Here is a 14,247-nt window from a genome sequence, read left to right on the forward strand (position 1 = left end):
GACGCCAAGTCGCCGCCTACTTTCCCTGCGCGGAAGTCTTCTGCACAGGGTGGGTTTGGGCAGCGGAGGACCTGTGCTCTCCTCGCTGGTCTCCTGCAAAGAGTCCTGGAGCCTCCTCTCTGCTTCCCCCATCGGCCCCCCTCTATCCCTGGTGTAGCGCTGATTATCTTCCCCAGCCGGAGACCTGCCTCTCTCCTTGCTTGGCCCCTCTCCAGCATCGCTGTGGAGCCTCGCCTCCTCCGCTAGTTGCGATGGCAGTTCCCTGACACCGCCCTATGATCCTCAAAAGAAGCATGGTATAGAAATTCAATAATAAATAATAATAATAAATAACATGCCTTTCCTCCCTACATCTCTTGTTCAGAAGTGTGTAATCTGCACCCTGAAGTGTAATTTGGTGTGTGATCTGCCCCCATGTCTAATCTTACACTCTTACAATCGTACCCTCAAACTGAGCTACAAGAAGGGGTGGGGTTCCAGCTAAATATTAATCCCACCCCCTAAGTCCAGCTCTCTTTTCAGCACAGCTTCTAAACCTTCCCTCCCTCTTTCACAATTCTGATGGAAATCTCCCCCCCCCCCCAAATGCCTCTATTAAGAAAAGGGCTGTTGGAAGATTATGCATACAGACCAGGAAATGTGCACAATTCTCTCTATATGGCTGGATTATGTGCACACAAATGGCGTTTATTTCAATTTACACAAAAATATCCGTGAGAAAAATCAGGACCAGGATAAAATAGTCATCATGCTTGAGCTACAAGCCTAGGATGAGTGAAGGGGAAAATGAGGAACAAGAGCTACTCCATATGTTTTTATTTATCTAACAAAACGTATATAATGATTATAATGAAACATCTAAGCGGTCCACAAGAAGTGTGGAATTGAATTGTTGAATTGAATCTATGCAATATTACCAGGAAACATAGATGTACGTATACAGTGTTAGGATTCATTCCCCGTGTTGCAGTCATGGGATTATTTTTATCACATGACCGTGTATGTTTTCATTCCACATTGTGGGAAGTGACGGAGACAGGATGTTTTTATGACTGTGTTTCCGTGATGTAGGACATTTGTCCTTTGTTCTTTCTCTTTGCTGTCTGATGCTGAAGAGGAAGGAGCTGTGTTATGAATTATTATAATAATAATTTATTATTTATAATATATATTATTATATTATAATAATAATTTATTATTTATACCCCGCCCATCTGGCTGGGCTTCCCCACCCACTCTGGGCGGCTTCCAGAAAAAATATTAAAATACTGTAATACATTAAACATTAAAAGCTTCCCTAAACATAGGGAAATAAATGTATATGTAAATAAACGTAGTTTAGCCAAAATGCTGCGCTATTGAGTCTGAACGCTGACTGCCTATACTCTGCTGATCCTGAAGTGTGCTGATGCCTCTGAGGCATAGCTGTCAACTTCCCTTTTCTTGCGAGGAATCCTATTCGGAATAAAGGAATTCCCCTTTAAAAAAGGGAAACGTTGACAGCTATGCTCTGAGGTATCAGTCGCTGTGATGTTTGGGCTGGAGAAAGCTTTTGAATCTCCCGAACAACCAACCAGGAGAGAACATGCCAGTTGGGCATGTGTCTCTGCCAGGGTCCTACTCGTGTGTAGGAACTCCTGACATACATAACTGCTACAGAAGATTTCAGGTACTCTTACAATCTGAGCAGCAATCAGTATACACATCTTATTATGGTTAGTGGGAACCCGAGGAGAACTAGTTAGAAGTAATCTGTTTTGTAGCCACCACATGCACAAGTCAGCATTGACAACAGTTAAAATCCTTTCTTTCCTTTAGAGATTGCAAAATCTATGCTATCTAACATTGCAGCATCATGCAAGCTGTTTCTGACAAAGCTACTTCTGTACCACTGGCCTCACGGATGAATATATCTATACTGCAGGTATGAAATATTCATTTCTCGTAAGATGAAAGAGGAATTTGCAAAGGCCGTTTTTAATATTGCTGAGTTCTTAGGTCTTTGATCTGCACATTATACAGAAAGGGAGTTTGCTGTATACGCAGTGGGATTCTAGAACTGAAGCAAGAAATGCACGTTTGCAAAACACCAAAGCAGACTCCCCGTGAGAGAGTTGAGGCAGGAAACCACAACATCATGCTTAGCAGTTTACAAACACACATTTCCACATCTCACTTGACAATATTTGCATGTGACGAAAGATTCTTTCCTGGAGAAAGTGTAACGAGTGCCAGGGAGTCGTTCAAGTACTGAAGCGTTTCACATTTGTACTAGGATTCCGAAAAAATAGCTACGTTACTCCCAGACCTCTTCCGGAAAAAGACGCCAGGCAGTACTTAAAACTCATAAAAGCCTGACACTGCCATGACTGGTATCGTTTCTCCCAGACGCACTGAAATAATTCATTCCAGATGACATTTTATATACATTATAGTCTTATAGCACCTTGGCAACTGTAAAGAAACTGAGAATGTTTGTTTCCTTTTGCTGCCATTACCTAGAATGTGGTGAAAACACACACCCTCACCCCTGCTCCCATGTATATCCTCCTCAAAGGGATTCTGCACTTCTCAAAAGGCAACGGGTGTAGAAGCACTGCAGGATCAAGACCCTTCCGTCTCACTTGACGTTAATGCTCTACTCTGGGGAAAGTGGCGTCTGAAGCGTCTTGCAGAGATATTCCAGATACCTGCAAATTGAGTAAATTTTAATTGGGTTTCCATCAAACCACATCTGTCTGTGCCAACTGATATTCAGAGGTATTTCCATAAACCACTTGGAGGCCCTCTTAAAATATTATCTCTCAATATGGAAGTGCCATACAAGGCAGCTAACAGCCATTGAAAGACCTACTCTCTAGATCAGTGGTGGCGAATCTTTTAGAGACTGAGTACCCAAACTGCAATGCAAAACCCACTTATTTGTCGCAAAGTGCCAACACCGCAATTTACTGTATTTTTCTGGCCATAACACACTCCCTGTTGGGGGGACGGACTCCTAATTAAGATAATGTGGGGAGATTGCCCAGAATTGTTGAGCTTTCTTTGGGTGCCAATGCCTGGCTGGCCTGGATCCACTCCACCACGCATGCGCACAGAGAGTCCTGGCAGGCAGGCAGACACGCAGCAGCAGCGACAACACAATCATTTTAAGAAAGGGACTTATGAACTCTGGCACCCTCCTCCATACATCCACTTCAAACACACTGGCTCGCACACTCCCTTCCTCCCTTACAGACGCACACGTACAGAGAGCCGCCCTCTCGCATTCCCTCACGTTACGCGCAGCAAAAATCTCAACTACCCGTCTTCGTCAGACAGAGACAGACGCACACACACACACACTTGCAGTGTGCATGGGTGCAAGTGCTCCTCCAGCAGCCTCCTAGAGCTCTGTTTCAAGATGGCGCAAGGGCTGAGATCGCCATTTCACTCAGTGCTGGGGCGACAGTGCGCATGCCCACAGAGAGGGCTCTGAGTGCCGCCTCTGGCACGCGTGCCATAGGTTCGCCACCACAGCTCTAGATAGATGAGACACGAGGAAATGTTGGTCTCCCAGGGTGAGAGGCTGGGAGGGGAAAGGAAAGACCCCAGGTAAGAACTGGGATCAGCTACTATCCTCTGTGGGTGGCAAGAGCTAATAATTACTTTTGAGAGAGGCCTCAATTTTCTACTTATTTGACGTGTATTTTTGGTAATTCTACTGTATTATGGAAATTTTAAAATAAAAATCTCATTCTAAAAACAAAAAGACATACCTACTCCCTGTGAATTTAAATTTCTTTTACATAACCCCCTTAAAAATAATAACAATTAATTATTATTTATACCCCACCCATCTGGCTGGGGTTCCCCAGTCACTCTGGGCAGCTCCCAACAAAAGATTAAAAATACAATAAAACACCAGTCATTAAAAACTTCCCTTCAGATGTCTTCTAAATGTCAGGTAGTTGTTTATTTCCTTGACATCTGATGGGAGGGCGTTCCACAGAGCAGGCGCCACTACCAAGAAGGCCCTCTGCCTGGTTCCCTATAACCTGGCTTCTCTCAGTGAGGGAACCATTTTGGGCTGAATTATGGGGGTGGAGCAGCTCCATCAGGTATACAGGGCCACAGCCTTTTAGGGCTTTACAAGCATGTAGATATGCATGATTCAGTAGAGATAATATACTCTGGCTTCCAAAAAACTTTTGACAAAGTCCCTCCCGCAAAGTCCCTCCCAGTACGTTTCCGAGCACAATTCAAAGTGTTGGTGCTGACCTTTAAAGCCCTAAATGGCTTCGGTCCAGTATACCTGAAGGAGCATCTCCACCCCCATCGTTCAGCCCCGACACTGAGGTGCAGCGCCGAGGACCTTCTGGCGGTTCCCTCATTGCGAGAAGTGAGGTTACAGGGAACCAGGCAGAGGGCCTTCTTGGTGGTGGCACCCGTCCTGTGGAACACCCTCCCTTCAGATGTGAAGGAAATAAGCAGCTATCTTATCTTTAAAAGACATCTGAAGGCAGCCCCGTTTAGGAAAGCTTTTAATATTTAATGCTGTACTGTTTTTAACACTCGATTGGGAGCCACCCAGAGTGGCAGGGGAAAGTCAGCCAGATGGGCGGGTATAAATAATAAATTATTATTATAATTATAGGCTCTGTTGCTTTCTAAAAGGCAGGGCAAGGAGAATGAACGTTGGCATATCAAAACACTACAAATCACCATCTCTATTCCCAAGAGTCTCTAAGCAGGGGTTTCTCAGAAGCCAAGAGGAGTCACATGGCACAAGGGCCAACTGTGTTCAACCTGGACCTCTGTGGTTTGGGCACTTCTCTAAGGCACACCCTGCATCCTACGAGCCCCGTGGACTGCGGAGACAGGCATCTCACAGAGATGACTTAGTAGCTCAATAGCTGGAGACTTACCCTCTCCTTCCCAAACTCTGAGCGAGTTCGCCCAACTCAAAATAGTCCGGCATGAAAAGCCCCAAACACGGCTCCATGGGTGATTCTGAGTCAACTCCCTGGGACAGTTTATTGTTGTACATTGTTGCTAAATTTATTGTTGCACATTGTTTTAATTGTCTGTTTTAACCATATCTGCACAGCAGTTTCTAATGTTGTGAGTGTCCTCTATTTAAGAGGCTTCTACTCTGCAGCCTCATACAGTTGTTTTAACTGCGTGTCCTTGTTTGTTTTTAGTTCTTATCTGTTTTAATTATCAGTTTTTTATCCATCCATTATCCGTGTTTAATCTTGAATTTTATCCAGATGTTTTATCCAATGCCTGTTTCCTTGTCCTCATTTGCTCTAACAATTATCGGTTAAAAAAAAACAACCCTAACTGCTATTTTATCTATATGCTTTTTAATCCTGGTCTGAGACCGTAATAAAGTTCATTCATTCATTCTGAGCGATTTAGTACCTGGTGCAGGGCGAGGCTCGGATTCTGAAGATCTATTGTAGCGAGAGACGGCATGCGAGACTCGGAAACAATTTTGTTTTCTTTCTTCAGAAATCTGGAATTCCGAGCTATGGAAAAAGGCAACACAATTTGTTTTCACATCATCTTATCGTCATTCTTTTCTTGCAAAAGTAGCTCTCCTTCCTGTGGCTCACAGCCTAACACATTTTTCTTTTGATTTGGCTTACGCAAACATCAAAAGCTATTTTGATATTTATGTTCGTTTATCTGAATGTGGTTCACATCTGCTTAGCTCACTCCGCCCCCATTTCCACGCCCTTTTTTTGTAGAAGTTTGACCCCAAAAAGCAGGGATGGGAAAACCTGGACTAAAGATCACTCTTGCCAGTTAAGCAGGCTGGCACTGTGATTCCTCACAATTGCTGCACAAGCCGATGGGTGGATCATTATGGGCTGAGCATTTGTACACATGCATCAATTAGCGCATTTTTGGAATGAACTTATCTGTGCATGTTGGAAGCACATCAGTAATTCCAAGAACTATCCCAGGAATGTAAAACATCAAAGCTGAATCTAAGAATACGTTTCTCTCAACTGCTTGTTCACAACTTTTGTGTGTCTTGCTAAGGGCATGGCAAAACTTCATACGCTTATATACGTACTTTTACTTTCCCGTGGACAGTCTAATTTCATAAAGTTCATTCGAGGTTCATGTTTTTCCCATTTCTTAAAAAAAAATTACAGCGGTACCTTGGTTTTTGAAACTGCTTAGTTCACGAACAACTCAGAACCTGAATGTTGCAAAACCGGAAGTGTTCTAGTTTTTGAACTATTTTTCGGAAGCTGAACGTGCTCTATTTTGAGTCCCCCTGTGTTTCCTGTTGTGACGCTAATTTTTGCCCCCCCCCCCATTGTAATTCAAGCCTTCTGTTTCTGATTGCAGTGTTCTGAGGTGATATTTGGAGCTTATATTTGGTGCTTTTGTTTTTGCTATTTATTTTGCGTTTTTTGTTTTGAGGCTTTTTCAGTTAATTTGATTTTGTGACTTTGTGGATCCCAGTTCAGTTACTGACTGATTGTGTGACCGCAGAAATGTATAAAAGCCCCCCATCTAGACAATGACTATCATCAGTGCAGGTAAGAAAATAATAATAATTTAATTTTTTATCATCTAAAAACTGTTTTATTTATTATTTTATAGTACAGTGCCATTGATTATTGCTTTCATTTATGAATCAATGGTCTCGTAAGATAGTAAAATCCATGTTGAATCGCTGTTTTAGGGGTTGTTTTTAAAAGTCTGCAACGGATTAATCCGTTTTGCATTACTTTCTATGGGAAGGCGCACCTTGGTTTTGGAATGCTTTGGTTTTGGAACGGACTTCCGCAACGGATTAAGTTTGAGAACCAAGGTATCACTGTATCATTATTATTTAGCTGCTAGATCCCATAATTGGTTGAATATCCATCATGAACTCTTACCGTCCACACCTTTGAGTTCAGGGAGATAGCCGTAGTTAAGCTCTGGCAAACGTACATCTGTTTTGGAAAACTCCCATCTTTTCTTGTTTGTCTGAAGCACGTTGTTTTCATTCGAGACCTGTTACCAAGCCGTTAATTGGCGAAAACATGAAGAAAACGTTGCTTTAAAAAAACAACAACAACCCTAATCCGTGGTCTGCATTTAGTACTTTTTTAAAGGCTACTTTCCATAATGTACAGAGATTATACAAAGTACCAACATCTCTGGGCTCCCTATCAGCCCTCATCTGACTGGCCAAAGCAGGAATGGTTAAAAGCAGAGTTTCATCCAGATATGCTAAGCTCCAGACAGGAAACAGGATCTGGACCAAGAGAGATACTATTCGAAAGCATAGCTGTCAACTTACAGATTTGAAAATAAGGGACCAGCGGCCTTGAAAATAAGGGATCAGCAGCCAAAATAAGGGATTTTTCAAAGCACAGGTATGTTCAACTTCTGAGCCCCTCCGAGCCAAAGGCAGAAAGCCCAGCCAGCAGCCAAACGAAGCCTCAAGCGGTGGTTCCCACAGCGCAGCAACCCGGCAAAGGGGATGCAGCAAGGAAAACCACCGTCACCACTCTGCTGGGAAGCGCTGAGCAAAGGCGAGTCCCCAGGCAACGCGGCCGATTTGATCAGCACAAGGCATGCAAGCTCCACCCCCCCAGTCGTTCTTAGACTCCTTATTGGGTGAGCAACGCAGCCAAGCAACACAGTTGGAGCCTCCCTCCTCCCTGGCTGGCAGGGAGGGAGGGAGAGGAGTTGCTTCCTTTGAAACCCAGGAAATTTAAGGAACATCATCAATAAGGGACAGCAGCGGGACACGGCACTGGGATAAGGGACTTTCCCGCCAATTAAGGGACGGTTGACAGCTATGTTCAAAAGCAGTCTAGATTTTGAAAGCAAATCAGCCCAGTTGGTGCGATGTCTCCCGAGGCTGCGAATGGGGAAGCCGTGGAGAAGGGAGTCAGTGGAGATATCCAGTACCGTTTCAGGTGGGGGTCTCTCCCAGTCTTGCCTGAAAATGCTGGGACCCTCCTACATGCTGAACATGCACTCTGACATTGAGCCGTAGTTCTGCCTGTTATAGGAATTCTAAGGTCTCAAATATGGAATAAATGCTGTCTAAATATATATAGATATATATTTAAAACTGTCCATTTATTTTATTTATTTTATATATTTCAATTGCGTCAGACCAACCTACTTGAATCCAGAATAAACGCTGGTAATTGCACACACACACACACCATATTTTTCTGTGTATAACACACCCCTGTGTATAAGATGTTTTGGGGACTCCAACTTAAGGAAATGGGGGCAGATTGCCCAGAGTTTTTGAGCTTTTTGGGGGGGGAGTTGCCGGAAAATGATCACGCTCACCCACAACAGCCACCAATTGTCTGTCCCCTCGCCGGTAGAAGCCGCCAATCGCCCGCCCAATTGCCGCAGCAACAGCAAATCAACACCAGTCCTTGCTGCAGCCACCAATAACAGGCACGATAGCCTCTGACAATCTCCGGCTAGCGGAAGCAACCAATCCCACGTCACCACTATGCACTGACGCCCCCACCCCAATTTTTTAACATCATTGTAAAAGAAAAAGCCATCGTCTTATACACGGAAAAGTACGGTAAGTATATAAACAGCATGTCTAAAATAGTACAGAGCAATCCAAAGCCATCTTGGCTTTCCTAAAGACTCTCAATATTTCCTCTGCCTCCTTCATCCCCCCTGCTTGAGAACACTTAGGCAGAGAGCAACCAGGGGACATTCCTGAAGGGATTCCTCTCCTATATCTAGGAACCTCCTTTGTATTATTGTCATTGTTTGCCCAGATGCTCCCCATTGAGGGATGTCTGAGGGGCATCTCGATGGTCTTATCCAGGGGTCAGCAAACTTTTTCAGCAGAGGGCCGGTCCACTGTCCCTCAGACCTTGTGGGGGGGCTGGACTATATTTTGGAAGGGGGAAAATGAACAAATTCCTAGTCCCCACAAATAACCCAGAGATGCATTTTAAATAAAAGCACACATTCTACTCATGTAAAAACACCAGGCAGGCCCCACAAATAACTCAGAGATGCATTTTAAATAAAAGGACACATTCTACTCATATAAAAACATGCTGATTCCTGGACTGTCCATGGGTCGGATTTAGAAGGCGACTGGGCTGGATCAGGCCCCCAGGGCTTACTTTGCCTACCCATGGTTTTATCAAATGCTAATGTTTTATGTAAACTGTGTCTGGAACTATGTAAAACTTGCTAAATCCTCAGGAAAATCACACCTTGGCCTGTCTGAGCCACAGTAACCCCACCTTATGTGTGATGTAATTTCTGAATTTTTGTAGACGGGGTGTCCTCCTTCTCTACGCCAAAATGAAAACCCTTAAAAGAGAGGTTTTCTTCTGGATTCTGGGTCTCTTGCCTCCTTGCCAGGAGGGGAGGGAACTCTGTTGCAACAGAAAAATAAAGATCTGCCTTGCTTTCACTGTCTCCTGCCTCCATCCATTCATATCTGAAGGAGCGTTTCCACCCCCATCGTTCTACCCAGACACTGAGGTCTAGCTTCTGGCGGTTCCCTCACTGCAAGAAGCCAAGTTACAGGGAACCAGGCAGAGGGCCTTCTCGGTAGTGTCACCAGCCCTGTGGAACGCCCTACCACCAGATGTCAAAGAGAAAAATAACTACCAGACTTTTAGAAGACATCTGAAGGCGGCCTTGTTTAGGGAAGCTTTTAATGTTTGATGCATCACTGTATTTTAATATTCTGTTGAAAGCCGCCCAGAGTGGCTGGGGAAGCCCGGCCAGATGGGCGGGGTATAAATAATAAATTATTATTATTATTATTATCTCTGATCAATCATGGACTTAGGGGAATCAGTCCCTTGGGGAGCTGGGCAGCAAAAGCCAACCACCCCTATTGTTTATATATCATGCACTTCAAACAGAACACGCTGCTTGCATTAGGACGTTAGCCAAGAATTGCAACACAACCAACTCTCAGACAAAGAGAAAGGAATTGAATTCAAACCTAGGGCTGGCATTAAGAACAAGGCGTCCTGTGACAGAGTCTCTGAAGCATGCTTGCTCTCACTAGAATTTTTTTTTTAAGAGCTTACCGATGCAGCCAGGTTGATGCTATAGTGTCCTACCGGTGATTTTTTCCCTTGCTTTAGGAAAGGGTTGAGGTATCTTTTAGACTTCTCATCAATCCTGGAAATGCAAAACACAAAAAAATCCAGAGATCGTGTGAAATTATTTTAAAAACCCATTTCCAAACATTGCATCATGGCTAATAGACAGAACTATTTCCGGGCATGGCTGGGAAGCATGCATTGTGCAGAAACGTTGGCTGAAATTAAATACAGTGGTACCTTGGGTTAAGTACTTAATTCGTTCTGGAAGTCCGTTCTTAACCTGAAGTACCACTTTAGCTAATGGGGCCTCCAGCTGCTGCCGCGCCGCTGGAGCACAATTTCTGTTCTCATCCTGAAGCAAAGTTCTTAACCCGAGGTACTATTTCTGGGTTAGCAGAGTCTGTAACCTGAAGCGTATGTAACCCGAGGTACCACTGTGCTAGGCAGCAAGCCTAGGGCCGAGTTATGAAGATAGGGGCTGCAGATAGGGCCTCTGGCTTGGTTCAAAGAGTTGCAGGGCACCTAAAAGACTGGAAGATTTATCGTGGCATAAGGGTTCCTCAGCCCTCCACGTCAAAGAGTGGAGCAGGTTGGCTAGGACTGAGGAAGACCTGTTTGTCTGCAAAAGCCTTTAGAGGAGCAAAACGAAAAAAGAATGAGCTCCACTCTGAATCCAGCATTTACCAATCAAATCAAAAGTCGTATCTCGAGAATACCATCCTGTTTCCCACAGTGGCCAGCTGGATGCCTCTGGGAAGCGAACAAGCAGGAAGTTATAAGCTCAGAAGACTTACTTGGGCTTAATTAGGCCACTTAATTAGCAAATGGAAGTTGTGTCAACATGCTACTTTAGCACAGTTACTGGGAAGAACTCACACATTAAAAAATCCACGATAGTGAATATGGGATACTGTTAAGTACCTATTCAGGACATGTCCTGTCCTGTGGAAAACAGACCTAACTTTGTGATAAGAAGGTATACTAAGGACTCAGAAATCCTGGAACCCAGAAAAGCCAATCAAAAGCCATGAATCACCGGGATTGATCCATTAAATTCAAAGAAGCTGTGTCAAGCCCTGACTCAAATCTCGCCTCAGTCACAAACGTACCCAGTGGTTTTAGGACCGGCAAACTCAAGCCCTTAACCCCCATTCCCTTTCTGCAACACAAGGATAATATATTAAGAAGAAGAAGTGAAGAGAAGAGTTTGGATTTGATATCCCGCTTTATCACTACCTGAAGGAGTCTCAAAGCGGCTAACATTCTCCTTTCCCTTCCTCCCCCACAACAAACACTCTGTGAAGTGAGTGGGGCTGAGAGATTTCAGAGAAGTGTGACTAGCCCAAGGTCACCCAGCAGCTGCATGTGGAGGAGCGGGGAAGCGAACCCGGTTCACCAGATTACGAGTCCACTGCTCTTAACCACTACACCACACTGGAGACACTGAAAGCATGCTGACTATTTTATCAGAGTACTGTAGAAAGTGCTAAGCAATAAGGATTGTTTAGCACAACAATATCCTCGACTCCAACCATGCAGGTTGGTGCAGCCAATCACAGCTCCCTAACGAGCTACTCGTTATGTTCCGTTCCACCTTAAAAGGAACAGGAATGAATGTTGTGTGTCAAAGGCCTGTTTACAGTCCAGCACAGCCTGCTGGGAACTTCCATTGTGTTTAGCTTTTGTTTTATGCTGTTTGCTTGGACAAGAAGGGTAGCAGACATGTTTTTCCTTTCTTCTAATGCTGAATAAAGGTAAAGGTACCCCTGACCGTTAAGGCCAGTCGTGGACGACTCTAGGGTTGCAGCGCTCATCTCGCTCTATAGGCCAAGGGAACCGGCGTTTGTCCACAGACAGCTTCCGGGTCATGTGGCCAGCATGACTAAGCCGCTTCTGGTGAACCAGAGCAGCGCACAGAAATGCTGTTTACCTTCCCGCTGGAGCGGTACCTATTTATCTACTTGCACTTTGATGTGCTTTTGAACTGCTAGGTGGGCAGGAGCAGGGACCGAGCAACGGGAGCTCACCCCGTCGCAGGGATTTGAACCGCCGACCTTCTGATCGGCAAGCCCTAGTCTCTGTGGTTTAGACCACTGAATAAAGTAAAGGTAAAGAGACATCTGACCATTAAGTCCAGCCGTGGCCGACTCTGGGGTTGCTGCGCTCATCTTGCTTTACTGGCCGAGGGAGCCAGCGTACAGCTTCCAGGTCATGTGGCCACCATGACTAAGCCGCTTCTGGCAAACCAGAGCAATGCATGGAAACGCCATTTACCTTCCCAGTGGAGCGGTACCTATTTATCTACTTGCACTTTGACGTGCTTTCGAACTGCTAGGTTGGCAGGAGCAGGGACCGAGCAACGGGAGCTCACCCTGTTGCGGGGATTCGAACCGCTGAGCTTCTGATCGGCAAGTCCTAGGCTCTGTGGTTTAACCCACAGCGCCACCCACGTCCCACTGAATAAACGCTTGTAAATATGCTTACATATGTCTCTGTCCGCTACTTCTGCTGCAAAGAGTTCTTATCTCTGCTGGCTTGCGTGCTCAGTCCCTAATGGTCTCTGAGGCTTGAGTCACAGTTTTGATGCTGTTCTGAGAACCGGAGTACGCCCAGCTGCTGCCAAATGCCCCCACCTCCCCAGACGCATCCCAACACTACTATTCTTGTTAAAATATTTACCATATTTTTTGCTCTATAAGACTCACTTTTTCCCTCCTAAAAAGTAAGGGGAAATGTGTGTGCGTCTTATGGAGCGAATGCAGGCTGCACAGCTATCCCAGAAGCCAGAACAGCAAGAGGGATTGCTGCTTTCGCTGCGCAGCGATCCCTCTTGCTGTTCTGGCTTCTGAGATTCAGAATATATTTTTTCTTGTTTTCCTCCTCCAAAAACCAGATGCGTCTTGTGGTCTGGTGCGTCTTATAGAGCGAAAAATACGGTACATGGTTTAAAAAGTGTAATTATTCTTGTATAATTATAAATGTAATGTGTGAAGTAGCTCTTCGCTTGAATTAGGCAAGATGCAAGGACATCTGCATGCTCAACACACAGCGCCAGAACTATGCTAGAATGAAGCAGGGAGCCCTGAAAGGTACTTTGCTATTTTACTTTACCTGTAATTATGCATTCCCAGTTTCGACCCCAAACCAGGGTTTCCACCGATGCTGGAGGATATGGTGGAATAATTCTGTGTAATGGGAGGGATCACCGTGCCGGGATTTTTCACATAATCCAGGCTGCTACTGGAATCTTTCAAAGTTGTCGAGGGAATTGCCTTGGCCTGCCCAGCTCCACTCTCATACAGGAAACTTGCATTTGAAGATCTGTCCGATTTCTCGGGGTCAACCTTGGACAACTTCATTCTGAACAGCTTGGAGTCTTTCAGCTTGGATTCCACGCCCAAGTCCTGTTTCAAATCCAAGAATTGTAGTGTTAAAAAAATGAGTGTCAGGTGGCTTGAGGGAAGGCCCTGGAGAAGAAGGGATGGGTGACTTTGGGGAGAAGGGGAATTTCAGTCTCTGTAACTGATTCATGGGTCCAGAACGACTGGGGATAAGCTGCTCAGGCCTGACAGCTAAGTCTGCGGATATCGTGTTGTTATAAGAATTCCAAGGTCTCAAACATAAATTAAACGTTCATAAATGTACAAGGCAAACACATACATAATTAGAAATTATTTATTGTAACCGTTGGGTGGATTTCTGTTTAACTTTTATATGTTGATATTCAACAATTATTAGAATAGTATAAAATAATAATGTTACTTTTTTATGTAGGTTGCTTATTTTAAAGTTCTGTTTCATTATCACATTTTTGAATTACATTAAATTGTTATAAGATGCACATTTTTTGTTTCTTCAGCTTGTAAACCGCCTTGAGTATTGTTAAGATAGAAAGACGATGATGAAAATGATGAAGTATATAAACCACGTACGTGTCTGAAATAGTACAGGAGAGCAACCCTGAAGCCATTTTGATTCTCCCAAATTGACCTCAAATATTTCTCTGCAAGGAGAAAGGAAATGGGAAAGCCTCCGGATTGTCTTTTGCTTGCAAATCCTGTCTTTAGGGCATATTTTTGTATGAATAGGGCGAGCCTGTGACCTGCATTCAGGAACTAAAGCAAGCATAGGCAACCTCGGCCCTCCAGATGTTTTGGGACTACAATTCCCATCATCCTTGACC

The 14,247-nt window shown here is 44.5% G+C and overlaps 1 protein-coding gene across 5 annotated transcripts in view; it reads right to left on the reverse strand.

Annotated features, from left to right (window-relative positions):
• Positions 1–279: 279 nt before the first annotated feature.
• CDKL2 (cyclin dependent kinase like 2) overlaps positions 280–14,247 on the reverse strand; it is a 29,902-nt gene continuing 15,934 nt past the window's right edge. For 4 of the 5 annotated variants that reach the window (XM_083709482.1, XM_083709483.1, XM_083709481.1 and 1 more), the window contains exons 10-14: positions 13,176–13,468; positions 10,047–10,140; positions 6,888–7,005; positions 5,407–5,513; positions 280–2,690 (exon numbers count right to left, since the gene is read on the reverse strand). In XM_083709482.1, the coding sequence (XP_083565608.1) occupies positions 2,631–2,690; positions 5,407–5,513; positions 6,888–7,005; positions 10,047–10,140; positions 13,176–13,468 (672 nt within the window). In that variant the 3' untranslated portion in view covers positions 280–2,630. The remainder of the gene's footprint in view (positions 2,691–5,406; positions 5,514–6,887; positions 7,006–10,046; positions 10,141–13,175; positions 13,469–14,247) is intronic. The other variant, XM_083709485.1, reaches the window with a different exon arrangement.

Source organism: Podarcis gaigeae (assembly GCF_964106915.1).
Source record: "Podarcis gaigeae genome assembly, chromosome: 13".
Lineage (NCBI taxonomy): Eukaryota > Metazoa > Chordata > Lepidosauria > Squamata > Lacertidae > Podarcis > Podarcis gaigeae.